This window comes from Grampus griseus (genome assembly GCF_964374135.1).
Source record: "Grampus griseus genome assembly, chromosome: 12".
Taxonomy (NCBI): domain Eukaryota; kingdom Metazoa; phylum Chordata; class Mammalia; order Artiodactyla; family Delphinidae; genus Grampus; species Grampus griseus.
Window position 1 is genome coordinate 9,738,646 of NC_139006.1, and position 27,303 is coordinate 9,765,948.

The 27,303-nt window shown below is 48.1% G+C and overlaps 1 protein-coding gene and 1 long non-coding RNA gene across 2 annotated transcripts in view; one reads left to right on the forward strand and one right to left on the reverse strand.

Moving 5' to 3' along the window:
- The window catches only part of CIT (citron rho-interacting serine/threonine kinase), a gene marked incomplete at both ends in the record, with an annotated part of 168,460 nt that overhangs the window by 139,949 nt on the left and 1,208 nt on the right, over positions 1–27,303 (forward strand). Inside the window, 23 exon segments of the mRNA XM_082667324.1 lie at positions 296–400; positions 5,790–5,930; positions 6,359–6,466; positions 8,116–8,278; positions 8,543–8,707; positions 11,855–11,992; positions 12,538–12,718; positions 13,340–13,347; positions 13,350–13,396; positions 13,398–13,431; positions 13,918–13,976; positions 13,978–13,995; positions 14,001–14,022; positions 14,232–14,401; positions 15,653–15,733; positions 15,830–15,965; positions 17,848–17,987; positions 18,349–18,441; positions 19,964–20,072; positions 20,164–20,292; positions 20,842–20,922; positions 22,517–22,595; positions 22,725–22,904. Coding sequence (XP_082523450.1) covers positions 296–400; positions 5,790–5,930; positions 6,359–6,466; positions 8,116–8,278; positions 8,543–8,707; positions 11,855–11,992; positions 12,538–12,718; positions 13,340–13,347; positions 13,350–13,396; positions 13,398–13,431; positions 13,918–13,976; positions 13,978–13,995; positions 14,001–14,022; positions 14,232–14,401; positions 15,653–15,733; positions 15,830–15,965; positions 17,848–17,987; positions 18,349–18,441; positions 19,964–20,072; positions 20,164–20,292; positions 20,842–20,922; positions 22,517–22,595; positions 22,725–22,904 — 2,387 coding nt within the window.
- LOC309830670 lies at positions 23,113–27,251 on the reverse strand. Its single transcript, XR_014297502.1, has 2 exons — positions 26,936–27,251; positions 23,113–25,746 (listed from the first exon to the last, which is right to left on the reverse strand). It is a non-coding gene; the product is annotated as an uncharacterized lncRNA (long non-coding RNA).

Genomic DNA, 27,303 nt, shown 5'->3' on the forward strand with positions numbered 1-27,303 from the left:
GAATGTGATGATTTAATTCAGCCGAAGCATGTCAGATAAACAAATTCTTGAGAAGTCATCCTCCTACATATGACCCATCCCTTAGAAATAATATTCTCTCCCCACAGAATAACGCACATAAGACTTACCTATGACAGGGACATTTGTGATATACTTTAAAAAAACCAGTATTTATGTTCCAACCTTTAGAACTTGATTATTCTTTACCTGAGAAGGTTTGTGGATATTTGCAGAAGTTGTTAGCGTCTGACATTACTAAATGTGGTGTCACGGCCAATTTTTTCCAAATGTCCAGCTCAATGACCTGGAGAAGAAACACGCCATGCTTGAAATGAATGCCCGAAGTTTACAACAGAAGCTGGAGACGGAACGAGAGCTCAAACAAAGGCTTCTGGAAGAGGTGAGTGTAAAACGCCGGGCAAATAGAGCCGGGTGGACTCTCAAGTGAATATCTGTTGTCTTCAGGTGGGCAGATCCAAATTAAGGTGTTCAGATTTCAAAGTGGAAATTTTCAAGGAAGAGTAAGGTGGTCACCGGATACTTCCTTTTTTTTTCTTTCTTTCTTTTTTTTTAAAATTTTATTTCATTATATCTTTTTATTATTTATTTATTTATTCATTTATGGCTGCGTTGGGTCTTCGTTGCTGCGCGCAGGCTTTATCTAGTTGCGGCGAGCGGGGGCTACTCTTCGTTGTGGTGTGCAGGCTTCTCGTTGCGGTGGCTTCTCTTGTAGCGGAGCATGGGCTCTAGGTGTGCTGGCTTCAGTAGTTGTGGCTCGTGGGCTCTAGAGCACAGGCTCAGTAATTGTGGTGCATGGGCTTAGTTGCTCCGCGGCATGTGGGATCTTGCCAGACCAGGGCTGGAACCCGTGTCCCCTGCCTTGGCAGGCAGATTCTTAACCACTGCGCCACCAGGGAAGTCCCGGATACTTTCATAAAGGTGTTTAACACATTAAAAGAATGTGTCACGAAGGCCGGGGTCCTCTTTGTCCTTGTGTCCTCCCAAATGGTGCTTAATGGTGTGTCTAGTACACAGCGAGTCTGTGCCAAGTGGAAGTTTATTAAATATGCAGGCACATGGATATTGAGTTAAATTCTTCTTTAGAGTTTATGTCCAAAGTACATGAAGTTTGCAGGCTGATAGGACAACCATGTAATTAGCTTTGTGCACGGGGCAGAGACCTGATCAGATTACACTGAGTGCCAAATCTCATGAAGGCTTTTGAACACCCAGTTAATTCAGTTTAAAAAAAATGATGCCCTGCTTTTGAGACACAAAACGAAAAGCTCAAATTGGTCTCCTAAACCAATCCATTCCTTATGTTATTTCCTGTACCTTTTAACAGAATTCTGAAAATCTCTGTTTAAACTGATGACAACTTCCCACTCCCAACCAAAGCCCTGGTTTGGTTGAATCACTGATAATTCGGCTTTGTTCATTAGAATTGACCTATCGGGACAAATGCACTTTATAAAGATATTTCACGAGAAGTTGGACTCCAAGAGTGTTCTGTTTAAGCCATAGTGAGCCTGACGGTTGAATTAGCCAGATTATCTATTCTGGTGAATTGAGGTTTTATTGTGTGCTACCTGTAGCCCCTGAGGGGCTCTGCTGGTAGAAATATTATGACTATGTTATTAAGTTCGAAAAGCGTGGTGAAAATTTTGCAGGTGAATGTAAAATGTTTTCTAGAATGAGGCTTTAAAAACTATGGGTAGGAGTTTTGGAAAGTTCTGGAGATGGATGATGGTGATGTACAACCATGTGAATGTACTTACTGCCACAGAACTGTGCAATTAAAAATGATTAAAGTGGTAAATTTTATGTATATTTTACCACAACGAAAAATTTTTAAATAAAATCAATTACACACACACACAAACATACACACACGTGGGTGGGAAATTCACCAAAGGTGCCACTAAGAACATTATAATAGAAATTGACAAATCACCCCAGTGGTCAGATAGAGAATGGTGGTCTTTTATCTGGAATGAATAGGCAACAACCCCACTTGAGGCACCTGTTGGAAACAGGAGGAACAGAAATAATCAGTGTTCTCGCCTGTCCTCTTTTCCTTTCAAGGAAGGAGCGCTGGCCCCAACAGCTCAGTGCTTTGGTCCGAGGTTGCATGGTGAGTCAGTGGCAGGGCTAGGAAGAGCAGGCTGGAATCCTGATGCAGTTCCCTTGTTCTCACTTCTAAAACTACCTGGGAACGTTTCCAGTTCTCCATTCTGCACCTCACAGAGGGCTTTTTGAGCAGATGTCTGTCTGGCTGCCATTGAATGGGAGGCAGATCTCACTGACAGCCGAAACCATTAGGGAACTAAGAACAATCTTTATTGTCCGGAACGCAGCTGGCATGCTGGCTTGTGGTGGGCCTTCTGTAAGCAGGAGACCGGGGGCTCAGCCTGGCTCTCCCCTCCATCAGGTGCAGATTCTTGTAAATGGGGTCAGAATCAGTGCCTCAGAGTTGGAAAGAATTTTTGTGTGTCATTTAGTGCAAATTCCCAGCACTTGCACCGCTGTTCCCTTTATTATTCCTGTCCTGGGCACTAACGGATCTTTCTCCCAGATCTTTTCTCTCGGGCCAGAAATGGCCTCAGAAGCTTTTCTGACACTGCCCTTTACAGGCATGATTAGTCTCTTGGACGTGATGCCAGAGCTCAGAGTCCACTTGCTAATCCTGTCGAGTTAATCCCCCTCCAAGGTAGAGAGTCCCTTCCCCAACCCTCCTCATAGGTGGGCCTCGGTGAACCTTGGCCTCTATCAAAATTTAGAGTGACTTTAGACATCCCAGCTCATTTTTCTGGCACCTGTAACTCTTGGAAAGTGCTTTCTTATTGTAAACTAAAGCCTGTAACTTCCAACCATTGGTTCTATTACATCGAAACATATGAAAACAGGGTGTAGTCTCATATTTCCAACCAAAGTAGGAGGTTAATACTGATTAATGATCAAATCACTTGACTAGTAATCAAAATAACTAATGTTTAATTAGCACGTACTATGTGCCAGGTGCCTTTCTGAGTACTTTCCATGAATTAACTCCTATAGTCCTTGTGACACTTCTGTGAGAGAGCTACTACTTTTTATTGTATCATCTCTGTGACGGCTGATTCGATATCTCCACTCCATATTGCCTTCTCTTCTAAATGGAACACTTGAAGTCCTTCCGTGTTTGGGATGTTCTTTTCTGATAGATTTATCTTTCCGAAGAGAGTTGCTAGAAGCGCCTGTGGTTTGAACAGCACAGAATAGTGGGCTATCTCCACTTCCATTCTGGGCTCTGAGTATCTCTGCCAGGGACCCCAGCTCTTTGTGTGGCTTTGGCACACCGCTGACACCCATCGATCTGTTAAATCACCACCAGCCCTTCTACAAGTTTTTTTCTTTTTTTTTAAACATCTTTCTTTATTCAGTTGATGTGTTTAAAAAATACCATCCTATTAAACCTTCTCTTGTTGGTTTTGATCCATCTTCCCAGCCACCAGAGTTGTTTCATGCTCTGGTTCTGTCATCTAGTTCCTTTGTGCTTCCTCCCAGTTTCCTGTCACCCTCATAAAATTGGGGGACAGATCTAAGCACGTGGCTAGAGCCCTCTTTTCACTCTGACACTGACTGGAAACAGCCTCCATTTACCTCTCTCTGGGAAGCAGGTTAATGGTTTTGTAAAACATTTCATTGAGCACAAATGTCACTCTTGTTTTCTATTGTAGTAAATAAGTAGTCTATTTCCTGGAAAGCTAATGGACAGTTGATGTGTTGATTCTAGAGAAATATTTTGGGCCTGGCTGTCACCAAACAGATTCTTGTCCCTAGCACTTGTTTCTCTGCTTCCTGCCTAGTAATTAGTGTTGTCCTAAAATAGTGGAGAGAAACTAAAGTGGATAATTTGCAAGAAGTAATCATTTGTGCTACAGGGGACAGATAGCTCCCTGGAGGAGGTTATCTTAGCTGTTTTCTCTCTTTCTTTCCCTGTATTTTAGGGGGTTCTGTGGTTTGATTCAGAAATTCCAGGTCACGTACACAGGGCAGGTGATCATAAGCTAGTATCCTGCTTTACGGAGGACTGATGGCGAGAGGCTGTCGGAGTAGGTTCGGGCAGGAAAGGAAGATGGAAAGGTGAGGGGGGCGCACCTGAACGGGATGGAGGGAAGAAAGACAGACGAAGGAGGCAGCGCTAAGATTCATCGAGCATGTGCTGTATGCTGGGCACTGTGCTTGGTGTGTCAGCCAGTGAAGGGAGTTATTACCCCCACTTACAGACGAAGAGACTGAGGGTCTGAGAGGCAGTGAGCTGCCCCTGGTCACAGGACTAATAAGAGTTAAAGTCAGGATTTGAACCAGGGTCTGGAACGTTCTAAAGCCCAGGTTCTTTTCCATGGCACCGTGATGCCTCAGGGAATCAGCTGCCTCTCAAGAGGAAGGGCAGGTGAGGAGTAGAAATGGAAAGACAAGCATCGGTGGAGGGAAGAGAAATAAGGTAGCGAGGTTTCAGCAGATTCCGAGGTCGTCAGTGGCCTTTGGCTGGCTGGGGCGTGGGCCACCGAGGTTTGCCCTCGCCTGCTGGGAAACTCCCGTGCTGATGGTTATAGCTCTTTACCAGCCCTCTGTCCTTAAGGCCGCAGAGGCTCTAGGCCACCAGGGAAGGGAGTATTTGGGCCACTGGTGGTGTGGTTAGATTAGACCCAAGGGGTTGGGTGAAATCAAGCAGCATCTTGTCAGGATAGCTGCTCTTTCCTGCTTTTTAGAAACAGAAGCATTTTAGGAAAGAGAGTCATAAACCCAGTATCTTTATAGCCTGCTCTGTTTTCTGGTTGACTTCCATTGTAAAAAAAATTGGAGAGAGATTTCCAGCACAAAACGATTTCCAATGTCCTAAATAGAATTTTGTTTTCCTTGGGTTTTACCGACACTTGTACTGAACCTGGGATCTTCCTTCCTCCCCACATGGTAGAAATATCTCCTGCGACTGTGGCTGTTGGGGTGCTTGTTGGTCCCACACCCTGACGAGGTGCTGTTTGAGTTACAGGTGCTATGACCCTTTGTTTTTTTTTTAAATCAATTTATTTGTTTTTATTTTTGGCTGCGTTGGGTCTTCGTTGCTGTGCGTGGGCTTTCTCTAGTTGTGGCGAGCGGGGACTACTGTGTTGCCGTGCGCGGGCTTCTCATTGTGGTGGCTTCTCTTGTTGCAGTGCACGGGCTCTAGGCACGTGGGCTCAGTAGTTGTGGCGCACGGCCTTTGTTGCTCCGCGGCATGTGGGATGTTCCCAGACCAGGGATCGAACCCATGTCCCCTGAATTGGAAGGCGGATTCTTATCCACCGTGCCACCAGGGAAGCCCTGACTCCCCTTTGTATATTCCACACGGAGAATCACAAAGTGAGTTCTCTTAACAGCAATTGAGATCTTAAAAAAAAAAAAAATAACGACAAATCAGAACGTGGCTGTCATGGCATTAAGTCATACTGCCTTAGATGTCAACTCAGATGGCCCGTACTATGAAGTACCAAAATATCCTTAACTGCAACTCTGATTGGGAAGGCAGACCCACCAGTCTGGACTTCTTGTTGTGGTGGGCACCTTGTGAGTGGCTGGCCATCAGAGATTTCTGTGCAAGTTCTTTTTAACTGCACATGCATCATTTTGGAATAGCAGACAGTTGGTCATTCCGGAATGAGCCGAGCTTTTGGTGCCATGTCTGAAATTAGTTTGTAATAGGGACAGTGAAGGAGCACGTTGCTTTGTGTGTGGTATGAAGCCTCTCCTGCCTCTCTTCCCACCAGCAAGCCAAGTTACAGCAGCAGATGGACATGCAAAAGAGTCATATTTTCCGTCTGACTCAAGGGCTACAGGAAGCTCTAGATCGGGCTGATCTGCTGAAGACAGAAAGGAGTGATCTGGAATATCAGCTAGAGAACATTCAGGTGAGAACTGGCAAAGGGAACTTAAAGTGTCTGCAGGAGCAAAGCATGATGGCTAAAAGCCATCTGTCTGGTCAAATGGGCAGTATCTTCATGTTGTGTGTTTTCCCCAGTATTTTATTATGAGGATTTTCTAACGTTCAGAGAAGCTGGGAAATTTCTATCATGACCACCCTCTAGATTCTCCTACTTGCCATTTGCTATTTTTTGCTTTTTCACATATCTGTCCGTACTTCAGTCCATCTTTTTTGGGGGGGATGGTGGGCAGTAAGATCAGAACTAAGTAAATAAAGATTGGCCCAGTGCGGCTTGGGTTGAATTTTTCGTATGTTAATATTGTAACAGCTTTATTTTTTATTTTCTTAAAGTACCGAGTTTAAAAGTATACTTCTTTCGGTGTCTGAGGTGCTTTTCGTTTTCACAAATTTTAGGTTCTCTATTCTCATGAAAAGGTGAAAATGGAAGGCACTATTTCTCAACAAACCAAACTCATCGATTTTCTGCAAGCCAAAATGGACCAACCTGCTAAAAAGAAAAAGGTGGGTCAGAGGGTTTGAAAAGCGGGGAGCTGACAGTTTTGCTCAATCGTGGTGATTCTGTAAAGCCCACTGGGATAGATAATCCTAGGAACATCAGAGAAAACAAAATGCATCTTGTTTTGTTTGGGGTTGAAAAAGAGGCTTTGGGATCATCAGAATAGCTCTTCAAGAGAAGCGATCACTCTGGAGTCTGTAATACACCATTTTGTGTTCATGGCCTTTGAAGTTGTCATGCCTTCCTCTGTGAAGGCAGTGATAGTTTTTTCCCAGGCAGCTGGGGTGGGGGAGGTAGCAGAGAGGAAGCTTTATACTCAGGTCAGCGTCCTGGACTCCAGAGGGGTTCCCTGCTCACATGTACAGGACTCTGGAGAGATTACAGGTCACTTGTATGGGATTCTAGACAGAGAGGGGTTCTTAGGTCATGGGGATAGGATTCCAGAGGTTTTAATATGTCATCTGTATGGGGCCGTAGAAGGATTCTCAGGTCATGTGTACGGGACTCCAGAAAAACTAGCCATCATCTGCTCAGTCCTTCTGATTGGCTCAAGAAGAGACTGGGACCCAGAGAGCTGACGTAACCTGCCCCAAATGTCTGACTGGATAGCTGTCCCTTCCACGGGTGCGGCTCCATCTCTTTAAAATTGTAACCTATAAATTGAAAACAATGACCAAAAGAAACAGATGGACAGGGTGATATATAGGCACACATGGGAAGATTTTTAATAAGCCCAAAGCATGCTTCCCTGAACCACTGAAGGTTTGGTCATGTGTTCTCAGTTCCAGAAGGTCTCTAAGGAGCCTGAACCTTCTTCCCAAGGCACCCAGATGCCAGAGTAGCACTGGCGGTGGTACAGGGAAGGCCTCCGATGACAGGATACTGGGGAGTGGGCTGAAGGAGGCGGCCGGTCTCTTGGTCCCTTTGTTCTCTTTACGGGAAGGCACCAGAGCGGCAGTGGTGGTTGTGGAGGCGGGTTTCCTTCTGTGCTGTGTGACCGTGCCTGTTGGTGCTGATGATACTGAATCTGGTTTATTTTATCAGTGGACTGTTATCTGAGTTTATCACTTGATGTAGTCAGGGTGCTTCCGTGTATTTTTTTGGTTCGTTTTCACTCCCATTACCCTACGTTATACTTTTCTTTCCCATGTACAATACATGTTCCATTTGCATGTTTTTTGCATAAGCCCCTTGTGGTGACATTATTTTAGTATTCCATTTTTTAATTTTTTTTGCTTCCTTTAAAAAAAAAATACTCATCTCTGTGTCTTGTAACGAAGCATCATGAGACAAATTCAAGGCGAGAGTGATTTCTGAACCATGTCTCCTTTCCATCCTCCACTTCCATTTTTTGAGGGTAAAGGCTCAGGAAATGGCTCTCCTTCTTGGGAATGCTAAAGGAAGAGGTGGTGGCAATTCAAGCATCTCTGACCCTCTCGGTGAAAACTTCCACGCCCCTATTTTTTTTCCAGCCGGCTGGGAGGGGCTGTGGCTCGGTCCCCCCCTCCCCCTTCACATGCCATTTTTACTAAACCCGCTTGCAGTGAGTATGTGCCCGACTCCCGTGGTCTGCTCCTCCCGAGGCAGAGTTCCTTTCACTAGTTCCCAGTGCCAATTTCCAGGAGTTAGGAGATATCTCTGTTTCCATTGCTAGGGTTTATTTAGTCGACGGAAAGAGGACCCTGCTTTGCCCACACAGGTTCCTCTGCAGTACAATGAGCTGAAGGTGGCTCTGGAGAAGGAGAAAGCTCGCTGCGCGGAGCTCGAGGAAGCCCTGCAGAAGACCCGCATCGAGCTCCGCTCCGCCCGGGAGGAAGGTACGGGTGCCCTCGAAGCCAAGTGCGGTGGACGAGGCAGAGGACCGATCTCAAGGAGATTGGCCGAGACTAGTTCAGCCTCGTGGTGACAGCCCAGACATCCCACGTCTGAACGATTCACGGCATCCTCGGCATTGCCGATCGGGCACCCTGTGTGTCCTTTTGGTCTCGGGCCTTTGATAGCCAGCCCCCGGGGCGGTCCACTTGGTTGGGGCCTCTCGGGGGCCCTGCTAACCGAAAGGCGTTGGACCCGTCTCTCCCCAGCAGCCCACCGGAAAGCCGCAGACCACCCGCACCCGTCCACGCCGGCCACCGCCAGGCAGCAGATCGCCATGTCCGCCATCGTGCGGTCGCCCGAGCACCAGCCCAGCGCCCTGAGCCTGCTCGCCCCGCCGTCCAGCCGCAGGAAGGAGTCTTCGACTCCAGAGGGTATGTCCTCAAAAGGGGCCACTGGACATGCATCGACATTTTTTTAAATGGACTGAGAAATGCAGACCTAAGGTGAAAATGACAAGTAATAACACTAAAGGATAAAGAGTAAGAAGTAAGCCTTCTCCCCACCCCGGTTCCCTTACCCAGAGTCAACCATTGTGCTCTTCCAGCCATCGTTCATGCACGTAACTGCATGTCTGTATTATGCAGGTGTCTTATATAATCATCTTTAAGAGTCAGGAGAAAATAACATATTTTTCTCAGTCCTTTTGTCTTTCATAAATATCACAGCCCACTGTGCTCTACACCAGGAGTCTCCAACCCCCGGGCTGTGGACCGGTACCGGTCCGTGGCCTGTTAGGAACTGGGCGCACAGCAGGAGGTGAGCGGCGGGCGAGCGAGCGAAGCGTCATCCCCGCTCCCCATTGCTCGTGTTACCACCCGAACCATCCCCCACCCCCTGCCCCCCGCACCGGTCCCTGGAAAAATCGTCTTCAACGAAACCGGTCCCTGGTGCCAAAAAGGTTGGGGGCCGCTGCTAATACACTGCAGAACATCTTTCTTCTTTTAGTTAAAATGCTATCTTAGCCAGTTTCGTATTAACACATATGATCGACCCCGTCCTTCTAGAGGGCTGTGTGGTCTTCCATGGTGGGAGGTATATGATTCACCTATTAATGCAGACCCCTGTCGATGGGCATTTAGGTTATTTCCTGTTCCTTGTTTCCATATGTATCCTGCAGTGAACACCCTGCAGCTCTGTGGGTGCTATGACTGTAGGATAAGTCCTTGGGAAATGAATCAGGTTAAAGGTTATGTTCATTTTGAAAGCTGGTAATTTGTGCCAATTTATACCAGTGGTGTGAGGAGTTTTACTTTGTGGGCTTAAAAGTACTCTGTTCACCTAGAGACGGAAAGGACTTAAAAAAAAAAAAAAAAGCCAAGGAAGGTGGTTTGGAAAGTCATACAGAGAGTGGAGTAGAGCTGTGGTTTAATATCACGGTATCACCAGCTATGCACTTTATCTTATTTACTTATTTTTGGCCCTGCTGTGCAGCATGAGGGATTTTAGTTCCCCTACCAGGGATTGAACCCTTGCCCCCTGCAGTGGAAGCGTGGACTCTTAACCACTGGACCGCCAGGGAAGTCCCACTATCAACCCACCTTAGCTGCCAGTCTCGATGGGATTTTATTGTCGTTGTTTTCTTCAGCGATGATGTCATCTCATTTCCTATGTTTACATAACACTTTGAATCAAAGAGCTTCACTCTTACAGTCATCAAAGTGGAGCTGGTAACACAGAGGAAAATCATTTCTGGCCCCCGTGTCCTTCGATGAGGCTGCGTAGAGCAGCTCCCTGAGTAGTTTGGAATACTCGAAGCATCTCCTTCGTGTGCGTGGCTTGTTCACTGTTTCAAAGTGCATTTATGTTATTTATTCCTCATGACTTTCTGATAAAGGAACAGGAATAGCATTATATGGAGAAATCAATTTGGATTCAGAAATATGGATCCTGAATTTTTCTATTTAAAGCTGCCGTTAGCTAGTTAGGTCACTGTTGAGAAGGGGGCCTTCTAAATGGAAAAAAATCAATCTTGTTAATTTTAACTGACTGGACTATAAATGTAAGAATCAGTTGTTTGAGGCTTAAAAGTTGTTTTTTTTAAAAAAGGAGGTTATTCATGAAAGAGCTGGGCATGAAGTGAGAATTCTTCAGTCAGTTTAGGTATTGAATAATCAGAAGTTCTGTAATTCAGAATAGTGATCTTTAAACGATTCTGAAAAGCTCTAGATCCATGATCTCATGTGGAAAACAAACCGTTTATGACTAAAATATTTATAAACAACTGACTTAGGAGCATATGTTTCTCTATGCTCACAAATATCTATGCCACTGTATTAACAATCTGCTGCCAGTGATACGTTCTTAAATAAAACCTAATTCCTAATAACCAGATAATGGTGATTTTAATTTGGTTCATATAAATCTAGACACATCTATTAGTGTTAAAGTAATTTTACAATCCGTCACTAACGTGCTCTAATGTTTTTAACAGCTTTATTGAGATATAATTCACATACTATACAATTTATTTGTTTGAAATGTATAATTCATTGTTTATTAGTAAGTTCACAAGGCTGTGCAACTATCACATTCTAATTTTTAAACATTTTTGGTCCAACCCTCCCCCAAAAAAAACCCCCAAAAAACAAAACAACCCTATACCCATTGGCAGTTGCTTCCCATTTCCCCCTTCATGGAGCCTCTGACAACCACCAGTCTGCTTTCTGTCTCCATGGATTTGCTATCCTGGACGTTTCCTATAAATGAATCATACCACGTATGACTTTTTGTGTCTAGCTTCTTTCATAGAGCATAATGTTTTTGAGATTCATTCATCTTGTAGTATTTATCAGTACTTCATTTTTTTAATTGCTGAATAATATTCTATTGTGTGGTTATCACATCTTGTTTCTGTATTAATCCATCAATGGACATTTAGATTGTTTCCATTTTTTGGCTATCATAAATAATGCTACGGTGAACATCTGTGCACAAATTTTGTGGCTACATAATGTTTTCATTTCTCTTGGGTGTGTAGACCTAGGAGTGGAATTGCTGGGTCATCTGGTAACTCTGTGTTTAACTTTATGGGGAACGACCAAACTGGATTCCAAAATGGCTGCACCATTTGCTTTCCCACCAGCAGCGTATGAGGACCTTCATTTCTGCACATCTTTACCAACATGCATTTTCCATATTTTTGAGTCTGGATAACCCAGCGAGCGTCAACTAGTATCTCACTGTGGTGTTTATTTGCATTTCCCTAATGATGAATGACGTTGAGCATGTTTTCCTGTGCTTCTCGGCCATTTATTTATCTTCTTTGGAGAGATGTCTTTTCAGATCTTTTGCCTATTTTTTAATTGGGTTGTCTTTTTCCTATTGCTTCATAAGAGTTCTTCCTATATTCTTGTTCTTTCTATATTCTGTTCTTCCTATAGTTCTTCCTGTATTCTCTAAACTCCTTGTCAGAGGGATGATTTGCGAACACTTTTCCTATTCTGTGGGGCATCTTTTCACCTTCTTGGTGGTATAATTTGCAGCACTTTAATGATTTTTTTGAAAAAATTTTCCTCCAGAATTCAACCGACGTCTTAAGGAGCGCATGCACCACAACATTCCTCACCGGTTCAATGTAGGACTGAACATGCGAGCCACGCAGTGTGCTGTGTGTCTGGATACCGTGCACTTTGGGCGCCAGGCATCCAAGTGTCTTGGTAAGAGCAGCTGCTGTGCGTGGGGGGAGGGTGCCTGTGCATCTCCACCTAAGATTCTGTCCGATGGGGGTGGGGGTTTTTTTTCCTTTTTAAATTCCTCATCATGAGTGCATTCATTTTCAAGCTTTTAGTCTTAGTGGGAGGACACTATTTTTCCCCTGTTCAAGAGGGAGTTTATACGTGTTGTCAGCTCACGTCTCCAATTCCCTGTGCAAAATGCCTTGGGCTTTGTGAACTTCCAGCCCCCTTTCTGTCAGGCTGGTCTCTCCCTGCCTTTAGGCTGTGTGCTGGCTCCAAGGGAAACGTGCAGATGTGTTTTACACACCTGTCTGTGGCAGCCTGGGAGAAGCCAGGAAAACTGGGTCGAGAGTGCCTGGCTGTCTCGTTTCCTCTTCTCCGTAGGGGCCTGGCTCCTGGGAAAGGTTAGGGATGCCCTGGATGGCGGGGCCAGATGGACGGGCCAGGCGGGGGGTTGGCTGGCAGAGGCAGGGAACGGTCCAGCATCGGCCGAGTGTGTGTTCAGGTTGTTCACTGCTTTTCCCTAGAATGTCAGGTCATGTGTCATCCCAAGTGCTCCACGTGCTTGCCGGCCACCTGTGGCCTGCCAGCCGAATATGCCACGCACTTCACTGAGGCCTTCTGCCGTGACAAAATGAACTCCCCGGGTCTCCAGACCAAGGAGCCCAGCAGCGGCTTGCACCTGGAAGGGTGGATGAAGGTGCCCAGGTATTGCTGCAAGGCCGTTCGGGCTGGGGTGGGGTCTGGTGAAGGGCGGCAGGATGTGCCGGCCCAGAATGGGCCGCTTTGGGGTAAGGATACTTCTGAGCTAAAGGCATTTGGAAAACAGCAGATGCGAGAGCGACACTCTGACCTCCCCTTTCTCTCCTGGAAAGTAGGAGATAAAACTCCCATGTAAAAGCTGCTCTTCCTGTACCAGGAGGAAAGAAGCGTTCTCCTCCCCGGAGCGGGGGCGGGCAAGGCCAGCTGAGAGAAGTCTGTGCACACAGACCCTGTTACCTTTCCTCAGTTGCTGCTCTTTGTTCAACTTAGTATATAAGCACTTGGGCCCATCTGCTTTTGGGGCCTTGTTTTCTTGTGGAGACTCCCATGTACGCATAAAATAAAATGTGTACGCTTTTCTCCTGTTCATGTGTCTTACATCGGTGAATTCCGAGGCCAGCCTACGTCCCAGAAGGGTAGAAGGAAGCTTTTTTTCCCCTGCCCCTGCACTTCATTCCCGATGTTTTCGAGGGAAGCATCTTCACCGGGATTCCCCGCCTTCCCCACCCTTCCCCCTGCCCGAGTCTTCTGAGTTCAAACAGTTCTTTCCCATCTCTGTTTTCCCAGGAATAACAAACGGGACAGCAAGGCTGGGACAGGAAGTACATCGTCCTGGAGGGCTCCGAAAGTCCTCATTTACGACAGTGAAGCCAGAGAAGGTAAATTAATAGCTCAGGGAATCTCATTGCACGCGGTTGGCCCAGCTGTCTAGTCTTGGCGTGAAGGCTCTGTTTTCCGGACTGCGTTGCAAGCCTTCTACAAGTTTCCATTTTTGAAAATTAAAACCCAAATGACTGCGCTGAAGGTTATTGGTACGATACTCACTTCTATAGGTCTCCCCACTGAAGACCCTGCAGGGTGCTGCCCGAAGATTCCACCTGCTAATACACCTTCCGAGAACTTCCGCCTCAGCCAATCACCCATAAATCCGCATCGTCATCCGAAATTTGACTGTGCCACTCATCTGACGCACTTTACTTTTGTTTTATCTTCCCTCTCCGCCTTCTCCGCACATCTCTTCCCTCCTCTGTTCTCGTGCGCCTGTCTGTCCACCGCATACTCCGTCTCTCTCTCTTTCCTCTTGTCTCCTCTTGTTCTTGTTCCTGTTCTTTTGTTTTCCTTTCTGCCCTTCCTCTTTGCACCAGCTGGACAGAGGCCGGCGGAAGAATTTGAGCTGTGCCTTCCCGACGGGGACGTGTCTATTCCATGGCGCCGTTGGTGCTTCTGACTCGCAAACACAGCCAAAGCAGGTGGGGAGCAGCGGGGCCCCCGGAGGTGGGCTGGGCTGGGCTTGGCTGGGCTGGATCCGTCAGCAAGGGCAGGAGGGGCATGTGGCGGATCAGCCTGCGAAGCTCCCCGGCCCCGCCTTCTGCTAAGTAACTGGGACTCAGGTGTGGCTTGGCCATTGTTCCCAGCGGGGGTGGGCGAACCCCACCCTGTGCTCTGTCGAATCTCCTAGATGTCCCCTACGTGCTGAAGATGGAATCTCACCCGCACACCACCTGCTGGCCCGGGAGAACCCTCTACTTGCTGGCTCCCAGCTTTCCCGACAAGCAGCGCTGGGTCACCGCCTTAGAGTCAGTTGTCGCAGGTGGGAGAGTGTCTAGGGAAAAGGCAGAAGCCGATGCTGTGAGTATGCACACGGGCGCCGGAGCTTGTCTCTGTAAAGCGGGCAGACTTGGTGGGAGTCCCGTCGGCTGCCATGTTTCCCCTTGCCCTCCCTCTCTGAGGGGTGATGGCTTGAGACTGTCACGACCGGGATTCTGTGCCGACAGAGATCCAGGCTTCGAGGCGGCTTGGCCGGCATTGTGGGTCCCCCTCCAAACCCCAGAGCCTTCTAGAATGGGGGAGTCGACCCCCTTAGCCAGCTCTCAGGGCGCACTACATCTCGGTTCTGGCTGCACAGGGCAAATGTACTTACAAGGAAATCCTCTCTCTCGTTTACCCGGAAGTGTTTATGTGGTTTTACGAGCACGCTGGCCGTGAAGCGGCACGAAAGGCTGCCGACAGCCGTGTCTCCTTCAGGAAGGCTTTTCATAACCTGCTCAATTGCTTTTATGTGATTTGCTCTTCTGAAGGCAGGTCTGAAATCCTACTTCTCCTGAAGACGTTAGAGATGTGGGTGGGCCTTGATTGGCATCACTCCTCCTGGAACATTCCAGGATACAAACAGCGCTCATCACTCACTGGCGTTTGCTCCACCAAAGACCCAACAGCTCTTTTCAAACACTTAGCTCCTAATAAACACTTTAAGTGTTAGCAATCGGAAAATCCTCAATCACGAGTCTCCTGCTCGTGGGGTGAACCTGTTTCAATGACCCATCTCCTTGTCCCACGTGTGAGCCTTTTACCGAACGCCCCATCCATGTGTGTACAATAGGGCCCTGACTGTACCTCCTACGAGCTTCTGCCCGCGTGGGTTCAGGTAAAGAGACTCAGAAGTGGGTTGGTTTGCTGCTAACACTGGGCTTTGCCCTTGTGCCACCACCCGGAGGGGCAGGAGCGTCCGTGGGGCTTATTAAGCCTTGGCAGGGACATCCTTCAGCTTCGGTCTGTTTCGTATCACAGACTCTCTCTCTGCGTCTCCTGCACTCATTTAGTTTTGCATCCGAACTGAGTTACAACTCCGGCACTAATTAACAGCCACCCCAGAGATACCGGTAACATTTACGTCCTGCCTTTTGAGGTCAGATCAAAATACGGGGCAAGCCACGAGTAGACGTGTGCTTCTGAGCGTCTTCGGGAGGAACTTGCCCTTCTTCCTGGCATTAAACTTTTCTCCGTTCTTGCTTTTGTCTGTCTGGACGGTCCGGTCATGAACAGTTCAGCTCACCGTGGCCTCTTTTTTCTCTCTCTTTTTTTTCTTTCTTGTGTGAAAAGAAATTGCTTGGAAACTCCCTGCTGAAACTGGAAGGCGATGACCGGCTCGACATGAACTGCACGCTGCCCTTCAGCGACCAGGTGACCATGTTTTTTTGGGCACCGTTGGCTGTGTCGGGGCTGGTTATGGGGACGTGACCCCCCTCACGCTCTGCCTGGGGACTTGCACCCCGGCAGGTGGTGCTGGTGGGCACTGAGGAAGGGCTGTACGCGCTGAATGTCTTGAAGAACTCCCTCACCCACGTCCCAGGGATCGGAGCGGTCTTCCAGATTTACATCATCAAGGACCTGGAGAAGCTCCTCATGATTGCAGGTGGGAGGCCAAGGACACGGCGCTTTTCCTTCACTTGTAAGGGAGATGATTCGCCATATGCTTGTCGAACGCAGAGACAGGCCCTCCTGGGGGCAGGCTGGAGCGGAAGCGGCTCTTCCCTCTGCGTCCTGTAGGTGCCCGCGCCCCCGGCGCTCTGCTCACACGCGGCCCCTCTCTGAGCGCCTGCCCGCCCTGCTGCCCGCCTCCCATTTCTCCCTGCTCTCACACACCCTTCATCTGCGTGCACGACTCATTAGCAGTTTGCCACATTTCCCCCGCCCTTCTCTCTCTCTCTCTCTCTCCCTCTCTCTCTCTCTCTCTCTCTCTCTCTCTCTCTCTCTCTCTCTCTCTCTCTCTCTCTCTCACACACACACACACACACACACACACTCTCTCTCTCTCTGTCTCTCTCTCTCTCCCTCCCTCTCTCTCTCACTTATTTTGAACCACCTGAGAGTCAGTGGCAGCTGTGACTGGATCCTTCAGCCAGTCACCTAAGAACAAGGGGCTTTCTCTCACATACCCATGCCAGGAAGGTTCTTTTTCCCTCTCTTTATCGGTAGTACTATATATATGTCTGTGGTGTGTGTGTGTGTATTTTTTTTTTTTTAAGGGGAAAACAATAATGCATTTGCTCCATGTTCAAAACATCCACAGTCAGGTCTCATTCAGGCCTGGCCGGCTGGATCCAGGGGCCAAATCCTGACGTAATATGGTCAGGAACTGGCTTTCTTTGGTCTCTCAGCTCTTTTCCGCGGCTGGCTTGTTTTGTTCGTTTTTTTTTTTTTTTTTTTTTTTTTTTGCGGTATGGTACAGCCCAAGTCGCTGCTCTCAAGGCCTTATTTTTTTGTTTTGTTTTGTTTTGCGGTATGCGGGCCTCTCACTGCTATGGCCTCTCCCGTTGCGGAGCACAGGCTCCGGACGCGCAGGCTCAGCGGCCATGGCTCACGGGCCCAGCCCCTCTGCGGCATGTGGGATCTTCCCGGACCAGGACACGAACCACGTCCCCTGCACCGGCAGGCGGACTCTCAACCACTGAGCCACCAGGGAAGCCCCTGGTTTCTTTTTTCTTGCTTTCCTTCCTTTCCTTTCTTTCCTCCCTTCCTTCTTGACATTATTCTTGGGAGCAGTTTTAGGTTCACAGCAAAACTGAGCAGAAGGTAGGGAGAATTCCCCTATATCTCTGCCCCGCATGCGCACGCGCAGGCCGCCGCCTCCATCAGCGTCCCCCACCGGAGTGCACCTACGTGGACTCGTCATTATCACCCCAGGTCCACAGTTTACATTCAGGCTCACTCTTATACATTCTGCGGGTTTGGACAAATGGGTGACAATGTATCCGCCATTACAGCATCCTATAGAATAGTTTCACTTTTTAATTCGGGGAATTTAATCGTTGCTTCTCCCATTTTCTCATGTACTGCCCATAGCTGGCTTTTACCTGTGGCTCCAGTAATGTCCTTTATTTTTTTCCCGGCTTGTGATCCAGCCCAGGACCACGCACTGCACTCACACAGGTCTCCCTCGTCTCCTTGAACGTGGAACCATCCTCAGCCTTTCTGTGGTCCCTCGTGACACCGTGACACATACTGGATTAGTCCACGTTTACTGTTTTGTTGTCCCCTACCCATTCCTTGACTTTGGTGGGGAGCACGTTTGAATATTCAGTTCACGTTCTCCAATTTTGTGTCTGCAGAATTTTTTGTTTTCCTTCCAAAGTCTTGACCAAGAGGCCAGATATTTTCCTTTTAGATCTAAAAGTTGGACCTAAACTGTGTTTATGGGAATTTGTGGAAAGCAGTGCCTCCACATGGCCTCGTGTGGCTTTTATTCGGGGGAGGACGAGAACCGCCACTGTGGCTCTGCTGTCCCGTCCCCTCAGGAGAAGAGCGGGCCCTGTGTCTCGTGGACGTGAAGAAAGTGAAACAGTCCCTCGCACAGTCTCACCTTCCCGCCCAGCCGGACATCTCACCCAACATCTTCGAAGCCGTCAAGGGCTGCCATTTGTTTGCTGCCGGCAAGGTAAGCGCCCCTGCGGGCCTCAGCCGGCAAGGGCTCTTGAAATTGTGGGCTGAGTGGTTTGACCTTGAAAATTGTGTCCTCAAACTGGGTTAAGTTTCTGTTGCTTTTCGACACAACTGGTGGTTGCACTGTCGGCATCTAGTGGGCAGGGCCTGGGGTTTCTCCTAAACATCCTACAGTGCCCAGAATGGCCCCTCACCACAGAGAATGACCTGGTCCAAAGTGTCCATAGTGCCGGCTTGAGAGACCCTGCTCTCAACTGATGTTCCTTTCCTAGTTTTGCCACAGAGCCAGTGTACACACTGGTGACGCGCTTTTTCCTTCTTTCTCCGTCCCCCCTCCCCCATCAACTGCTTTTCAGATTGAGAGCGGGCTCTGCATCTGTGCGGCCATGCCCAACAAAGTTGTCATTCTCCGCTACAACGAAAACCTCAGCAAGTACTGCATTCGGAAAGTAAGTCCCGGGCCTGGCCGGGCCTGCTCTCCCAGCGAGCAGGTGGGGAAGGGGCTGTCTCGGGGCGTAGTGTGTGCCTGGGCCCTTCGGCCTGGGTGGCTTAGAGAGAGCGGGAGGGTGTCTTGCTCCCTGGAGAAAGCTCCAGAGCGGCCCATCCTTACACTTTTCCCTCTCGCTCTCCTCCCCTGCATGTGTGAGCTGCCTCTCTGGCCAGCCCAGTGAATTCAGCCTTTTGTGAAGGGAGAAAGGAAGGTGGCTGATGGAGGAGACACCTCTTTTGAACCAGTAGAAGAAAGGAAGATCTCTCTGAGGAGCTAGAAGCCCTGGTGGCACCTACCAGAATCCTTCTCAGATTGTAAAAGTTTCTATTAATGACCTTCAAAAAAACCAGTGCTGGCTGTGTTTTGATACCCAGTGCGGGAGCTGGCTCTCCTCGGAGCACAGTGGGTTGTGATGTTGCCTGCGGTGTGGACAGCTATCCGTGAGATCACTGCACTTGCCTCGCTTCTGGAGAAGGCTGTCTCTTGTCCCTAGACTAGGCATGTTCCAGCCATCCTAAGCCTGATGTATTTCAGGTGCTTTCGTGATTAGTCTCAAAAGTAAAAGGAGGGATGAATATATAAGGGTTGTTACCTGTTAGAGAAACTGTTTCATCTGGGGTGGGCTCTTGTTTAGTTTGCATTTTTATTGAGCACCTACTACTACCAGCGACTGAGCTGGCTGTTTCACACACTTTTCACAACAGTTGTGAGAAACAGGGGTGATCATCCCTAATTTTCAGGTAAGATGACTGAGGCTGGCCAAGATCCTATGTTACAAAGTTGAGACCCAAACTGAAGTTTGACTTTCCCTAACGTTTTACTGTGTTATACTAGTTTCCTCATACTTAGTAGGTGATCAATAAATATTTAGTGGTGATGATAATGCTGATTAGAGCTTGAACTGTTAACTTCAGGAAAATTCCCAGAAATCACTTCTTCTTTATAATTCCTGGCCATCATTTGGAATAAGCATGCCTAGGTTTTTGAAGCCATTAGGATTGACCTGAAAACAAGTGTAAGTAATTAGGAAGCAGATAATTCAGATAGATGAGATAACTCAGTAATGATAACAATGATATAGGTAATATAGGTTCAGAATAGAAACCTAGAAGCTTGGAAAAGGAAACTAAAACCACTCCCTCTAACCACCACTGTTTGTGTATTCCTCCAGGCTTTTTCTTCTGATCAGAATGTCGTAGTTTTAAAGCTCTCTTTTTGAATGCTACCTTTTCATTGAAATGGCGTTTCTGACCCTTTTTTGGGGTGCAACTTGACCTTCTTAGTCTCAGGTTGCATAGAACCCAGAGGTAGCAAAAGGATGGGGGGGTCCTTGTGAGGGACGTGAAGAGACTGAATGTGCTTGGTGTGAAGACAGAAGGAAGAAGTTGTGCGGCAACGCCTGCACGGCTTGGTTAGATGCCCGAGGAGAGCCCGGGCCACCCCAAGTCTACGCTCACATCCTCCTTTCTGCCCCGTCTCAGGAGATCGAGACCTCGGAGCCCTGCAGCTGTGTCCACTTCACCAACTACAGTATCCTCATCGGAACCAATAAATTCTACGAGATTGACATGAAGCAGTACACGCTGGAGGGTAGGGCCCGGGCGCGCCCCCTGCCCACGCTCCGCTGCCACCTCAGGCTCCTTCTGGGTCCTGAGGCTCCGCCTCTTGCCTGCCTTTACAGAATTCCTGGATAAGAACGACCATTCCTTGGCGCCTGCCGTGTTTGCCTCCTCTTCCCACAGTTTCCCCGTGTCCATTATGCAGGTGAACGGCGCGGGGCAGCGGGAGGAGTTCCTGCTCTGCTTCCATGGTGAGTGCGGCAGCTGCCTGCTGCTGATGGGGGCGCTCACGGCACCACAGCCCCGGGGCAGGGTCCTCGGGGCCGGGCGTGGCCAGTGTGCCTGGGGCGGGGCCGGTCCTGCTGCGGGGAGTACACAGTCCTGGGGAGTACGGTCCTACACCGCCAGGGCCCCCGGGGTGCCCCCGCCCCACTCCCAGGCTCCAGCCAGGTCCCGCGCTGTCGGTCTCTCCAAGAGCGGCCTGCTCTGTCCTTCTCTGCCCCTCACTCCCTTCTCTCCCTTTCCTTCTTTTCCCCCCTCAGATCTCTGGGCCTGTTTCTCCCCCTTCCTCACTCCCTGACTCTTCCTCCTTCCGTCTTCCCCTTCTTTTCCTATCTCCCCCCTTTCACTCGAACCCTCTTTCTTTAATAAATCCCCGAGAGACGTGGCTCAGCAGAGCTCCTGAGGTTTTTCACAATCCAAGCCCGCTGCGCTGGATTCCTTACTCTTCCATCAAAGTGTGTGTCATTGATACCCCTGCCTCCGGCCGTGCTCATGCCCCGGGCTCTACCTCCTTGCAGAGTTTGGGGTGTTCGTGGATTCTTACGGAAGACGCAGCCGCACAGATGATCTCAAGTGGAGTCGCTTACCTTTGGCCTTCGGTAGGTGAGGCGAGGTGTGGGGCTCTTTTCTGCCAGTAGTTGGTGTCCTGGGAAAAAACCTCAGGTGGAATTCCTTTAGGCTTAAGCACTGTGCTTGGGGCCCCCTTAGGCGCCAGGCACCACGTGAAGCATCACCCGCGTTAAGCATCTAGGGCAGAGGCCCCGAGGCCTGACGCCGAACCACGGAAGGCAAACCCACCGGCCTCTCATGCCAGAGAGGGAGACCATTCCCTGTGAGTTCATTTAAATCATGTCAAAGACTGCACAGCATCCCATAGCACCGCTGAACACCTGTCAATTTAGCCAATTCTAATTAGGCCCATTCTTTTTGTAAGTGTGAACAATGCTGTGATGAAAAACTTACCCTAAAATTTGCACACTTGTTAAATATCCCCAGCTCAGAAATTCTAAAAGTGGAGCTACTGGGTCAAAGGGTGAACACACACACACACACAACGTACATATGTGACTGTGTGAATGTTCTGAAATACCCTTCAAGGCTATTTCGTTTATCTGTTGCTTCATGACAAGTTCCAAAACCTAGTGACTTAAAACAACTACTTATCATTGCCTGAGCCTCTGTGGCCTGACTGGACAGTTTTGCTTCTTACGGTGTCAGCAGGGGCACCGGGACACCTAGAAAGTCGGAAATGGCTTCACAAAGTGGCTGGCAATTGGAGCTGGCCGTCAGGTGGGAGCTTAGCAGGGGCCGGTGGCTGGAGGCCTCATTTCTCTCCACATGGGCTTCTCCTAAGAGTGCAAAAGTGGGGGCTGGCAGGGCTTCTCACTTCCACCACATTCTGCTGGTTCAGCCCGATGCCAGGCAAGGAGAGGCCACAAGGGCCTGAGTACTAGGAGGCACGACTGATGCCGAAGTAACAGTTCACCGCAAGGAGTAATAGTGATAATCTTCTTTTTCCCTTTAAGACCAAAAACAGCTCTCATTATATCCTAGAGTTTGAGTGACACTGTGATATAGAAATATAGTACTAAGACCAGAAATATTTAATCTATGAACCTAGTCTTTTTAAATTTTTTAGAAAAATGTATTCAATTAAACAGTTTAAAAAGGTCTACAATGAAGTCTCACCCGTATCACTTGTCTCCCAAATCCTCCCTCCCCACTCCCCGAATGGAAAACTTTTTTTTGAGTTTCTTATCCTTCCAGCGCTTTATGCAAATAACGGGCACATTAAAAAATATATTCTCATCCCCCTCCCTTTTTAAAAAGTCAGTGTGGTAGCACACTTTACACAGTATTCTGAACCCTGCTTTACAAACTAAGTAAAACTACACCTTGGGTTTTTTCCCCATCAGTGCATAGAGAGCTGCCTTACGCATTTTTACGCCTGTGCGGAATTCCAGGGATGCGCCATGATTTACGTAACTGATCCCGACCGTGTAGCCTTAAGTCGGTTCCCATCTTCCACTCTAACAGCGTGGCAGGGGGTACACTTGAACATGTCTCATTATGCAGGCATGTGGGTGCACGTGTAGGGTAAATTGCTTCAGGGATGGCATGGCAGCCAGGTTTTGACTTTCTGTCTCTTAACCCTCCCTTGCCCCACGCTCTTGCTCGGTGGTGGCCACGCAGCCTACAGAGAACCTTATCTGTTTGTGACCCACTTCAACTCACTCGAAGTAATTGAGATCCAGGCCCGCTCCTCTCTAGGGTAAGCACTGCCCCCCAGGCTTTGAAAAGCTCGCAGTTGGGTGTGGGTGTCAGGCGGGGCCGTGCTCCCTCTCATCCTGCCTAGCAGTGGAGGTTGGCGGGCCATGCAGACTCTCCTGGAACTCCACAGGACCCCTGCCCGAGCGTACTTGGAAATCCCGAACCCACGCTACCTGGGCCCTGCAATTTCCTCGGGAGCGATTTACCTGGCGTCCTCGTATCAGGATAAATTAAGGGTCATCTGCTGCAAAGGAAACCTCGTGAAGGAGACCGGCACTGACCAGCACCGGGGCCCGTCCACCTCCCGCAGGTAACGCCCCTCTCTTCCTCATCACAGGGGGAAAAGTGCTTTCCTGCAAAGCAGAAGGGTATCTTGCCAAACTGGCTGAAAGTTTCCCAATCTTCAAAGCTCAAGCCACTCATTTCTTTGGGATCTGCGGCACTGAAATGAGTCCTTTATAAGCATCAGGAAAATTTTTACTGCCCCTCCTTGGTAAAAGAAGAAATGAGGCCTTGAGTATGGGCTATATACTTTATTTATTTACTCTTGCTTGGAATGTCTTGTAAGTTTTTTCTTGTTGAAAACTGAACATTTCAAATAATACAACGTGGCAAATCGGCTCCCCCTTCCCCTCCCTGGGTGTGTTGTCGCTGCTGTTGGTTTAGTGTCTCTGGTACTAAAGCTGTAGTCGGTGTCCTTTGTTACGTGCAGCCGTTGAAGTTTTGCTTGGTTAGGGGTGGTCAGCTGCATGACTGGAAAGAGATTTCCTTAAATCACTGAACCCACCCTTTGCTGAGCGACTGTGTGTATTTGTGCTGGGGCACACCTGCAGCACTGAGTCAGCTGTGGCTGACAGACGAGGCCTTGGAAGGTTCTTCCTGGGTATGTGACAGGCTTACCTGTGTGTGTCTGGCCTTACAGATCCCCAGGAATATGCAGGACTTCCTTTTGAGTGTGTAGCTGGCCTCTTGTTTTTCCCAACTGGTCTTACAGTAGCCATTGTTTTTGTTTTTGTTTTTTTTTGGTAAACGTCTAGAGATAGGGCATTTCTAGAGAGGAAGACCTGAATCAGCTCAATTAAAAACAAGCCCTGAGGATGGTCTTTTTCCAGGGAGGAGCCAGATAAGTCAGATAGTGACAGTTTTCCAAGGCTGGGGCTTTTGGGAAGCTCCAGTCCTAATGTACTCCCTCCAGTGGTCACCAGGGTGCTGGTTTTCACAGCTGGTTACAAGGCTGTTGCTTTCAAAACTACTGCAGATCTGGGGAGACAGGGGTGGTGAATATTGCACATTTTCTTGCATAAACACTCTCTGAATTGTTGCAAGACTTTGGTTAATTTCCAGAGTTCCAAAAAGTTGATTTTGACAATTTTGCCAGTGTTCTTGTTGTTTCTATGGAGAAACAGGTTTTCGGGAGTCCTTGCTCGGCCATTCTGGAAGTGCTCTTCCCCTTCTCAATACAGGCGATAGCATACTGTGCACACTCTTCTGTGTCTTAGAGAGAGATTGCTCCATGTCAGTATCCGAAGTATTTCTTCATTCTTTTTTTTTTACACCTGCATAGCATTCGTTCACCTGCCTGTACCTTATTTAACTGCTCCTTTATCACTGGATGTTTGGGTTGTTTCCAGTCTGTTGCTGTAGTAAATGACTTTGTACATTCATTTTGCATGCTTAGGAATCTACCTGGAGGATGAATTCCTAGAAAAGAAATTGATGGGCGCTGGTAGTTTTGATAGATGTTGGTGAGTCTTCCTCCTTAGGGGCTGTACCCTTTAGTTATCCCACCAGCAGTGTGTGGAAGTGGAACTGGCTTTGTCTTGACACCCAGGGCTCGGAGCCAGATTCGGTTCGATGTGTAGGTTTGAGATGTGTAATTTTAAGATCCTGGTCCACAAAGGAGATAAGCTTATTTAACCCAGGGGAATTGACCTAGGGTTTTAATTTTGTGGACTGGTTTACAAACCCCACATGTCTACCCTATTATAGAGAGTTATGTGGACCCCCTACCATGTGCCAGACGCAATGTCTGGGGCTACACAGCTGAAGACAAGATGATTTTTATTCTCAAGGGACTCAGTTTGGTGGAGCAACCACCTTTAATGTTATGAAATGCTGCTTAGATCTTAGAGAGTCGTCAATTTAATGTTCTGAGACTATGTCCTGACGACTAGTGTCTGTTTCTTTTGTTGAAATGTAACTGTTGGTCAGAAATGTTTGGTCAGTGTGATTTTAGTCCCAGGAACTTGCTGGAAAACCAGAAGTGCTGAATAAGCAGCTGCTTCTCACTCTTTGTGGCTTGATCGTGCCTCAGGAGAGACTGCTCAAAGGGCTGTAGTCCTCTCCTGACAATGTCTAGATTTTATTTAGTTTCCAAGTCAGTCATGCGAAGAGCCAACCCAAGTACTGTAATTAGATTTTTCTTCTTTTCTCCACTGCCTCACTAGTTAGTTAGTTAGATGGCCAGGCACCTTCCTTTTGAGATGATATGGTGTCTCTGTAAGGAGTTAACTTCCTCTGTCGTGGAAAATGGTTCTAGTTCCTGTGAACAAGGGGCAGAAATAATGCTGCTGCTGTTCCTGCTGCTGCCGGGCATGTCTGGAGAACCAGCAGTTTCCTTTAGTTGCCTCTCGGCTTATAAAACCGTCTTTTTGCTGCTGTCTGCTTTGGGCAGGTCCAGAATGGAGAAGGCCAGCTTGGGAGAATGTGATTCACTGCAGGCTGCACTGCCCCCAGGTCTGTTTAGCAGAGCAGGAAATGTAACTCTTTGCAAGTAGAGCATTGGTTATTAAGGGATTTGGAGATGGAAAATGGCCTGCTCCGCCCAGAATGACGAGTGTCTTCCTTTAGCCCATCAACCTAGGCTGACTTCTCGAATGGCCTTCCTTGAGCCACTTTTCTTCCTCTGGGCAGTGAGCTTGCTTTACGATGGGCCCCTGACATGCTTTATAATTTCTCTTCCATTACAAATCAGATACTCTTACTGGAAATTTCTTTTATTGTCTTCTATATCACAAAGCCACAGGACAAGAGATGAAGATAGCTCAGATTTCGACATCTTGAAATCAAGGTTTATCTCAAATTTTACTGCTGCACACACAAGAAAGTTCTGGCTTTCTGAGCGTGGGTTGTTGGAATTTCCACATTTTGAGCTGCATAGGGAAACAAGAGAATGAAATTATTTATAATGGACTGACCATTTAAGACAGTTATTCTGCTCTGTCCACCAATCTATTTTACCGTAGAGAAGGAACTGGCACACTTTTCCTGTAAAGGTCCAGATAGTAAATATTTTCAAATTTGCTGGCCATGCTCCAGTAAAACTTAAATAAAAGCAGGCGTCTGTCTGGATTTGGCCCTCAAACTTGCTCTAGAGTCTCCCCTCCCCCACTGGGGCAGTGTCTTCGCTGCTCAGTTGCTTTCCATTATGGGCATTGACAAAAGATTCCTTACAGTTAGACCAATAATTAAAAAAACAAGTTTGGTCCCTTCCAAAGGCGAAGGATTTAAATATCAAGGATTAAGAGAGGCCTCTGGGAAAACCAGTGGCACTAATATTTAACAAACGACTTTACGATTTTGCTGCAAAAATTACAACACTGCTGGTGAAGGATGTCACCCAGCATGTTAGCACAGAATTTTGTTGAGAAAATTAGAGCAGAATAAATCAGTGTGGGATTCATCCTTGGTTCATTCTTAGCATGTAACCAGTTGTAATTTAGATTTAAAAATATCTAGGTTAAAATATATTTCCCTGATTTCTACTTCTACTTTTTCAAGATAAAGCCCCAATCAATCAGATGTCTTCAAGCAACCTTCTCTGTGAAATAATAGTCTGCCTTTTCCCCGCACTAATTATGCTCAGATAACAAGGGCCTGAGTACCTTGGCTGCTCGTCAGGGGTGGGAAGGAACCGACGCCGAAGGCTGTCAGTCCTGTCTGCCTGTGTTTCTGGATCTTGCTGCTTCAGAGAGGTGGTTAGGGCCGTGTCTGGTCAGATCTTCATCTGACATACCCAGGGTGGAGGGTTAGAGTGGTCATACAAATTGTTCAGACATTTTCTGAGCCAGCTCTACTGTTTTCGTCTGCCCTCCTCAGTCTCCTAATTATATCAGGCCCGATCCCTACACCTCTGGTGTCGGATGCCCCAAAGACTCCTGGAAAGCCACTTGGAAGGAGAGGTGACCCAACAAAGGCCCAGGAGTGGGGCAGCTTTGGCAGCTTGACAGCGATGAGTACAGGCTTAACCCCTCACGGAAGACTTCCTTCTGCGCCCTCTAGGCTCTGGAAAATACTAGGGTCAGCGGGGTTAGAACATGGGGAGTACGACGTCGCACTGACCTGCACTGGGATCGCAGCCTCTCTGTGTCTCCAGCTGCTTGTCTGTACGACGGGGGTCACGGCCGTTCCTAGCTTGCAGAGCTGCTGTTAGGGTGATCTGGCGAGTTAAGGTACCTGAAGAGCTTAGCACAGGGCCCGACATGCTGTGGGCGCTCAGCAGAAAGCCTGTGTCGAGACCGGGCAGCCTGATTCCCCTCTGCTGTCACCGCTGCCTTCTTTCCCTGGCCTCACTGTCGATATAAGCGTCTCGAAGAATTCCCGGTGGGGTCTTCTTCTAATAACGCGTGGTGAGATGGGGGCACAGCATGGCTCAGAGGAGGAGGAAGCTGCTCCGTTGGGTTGTGACGGCTCAGCTCCCCACCTTCCTC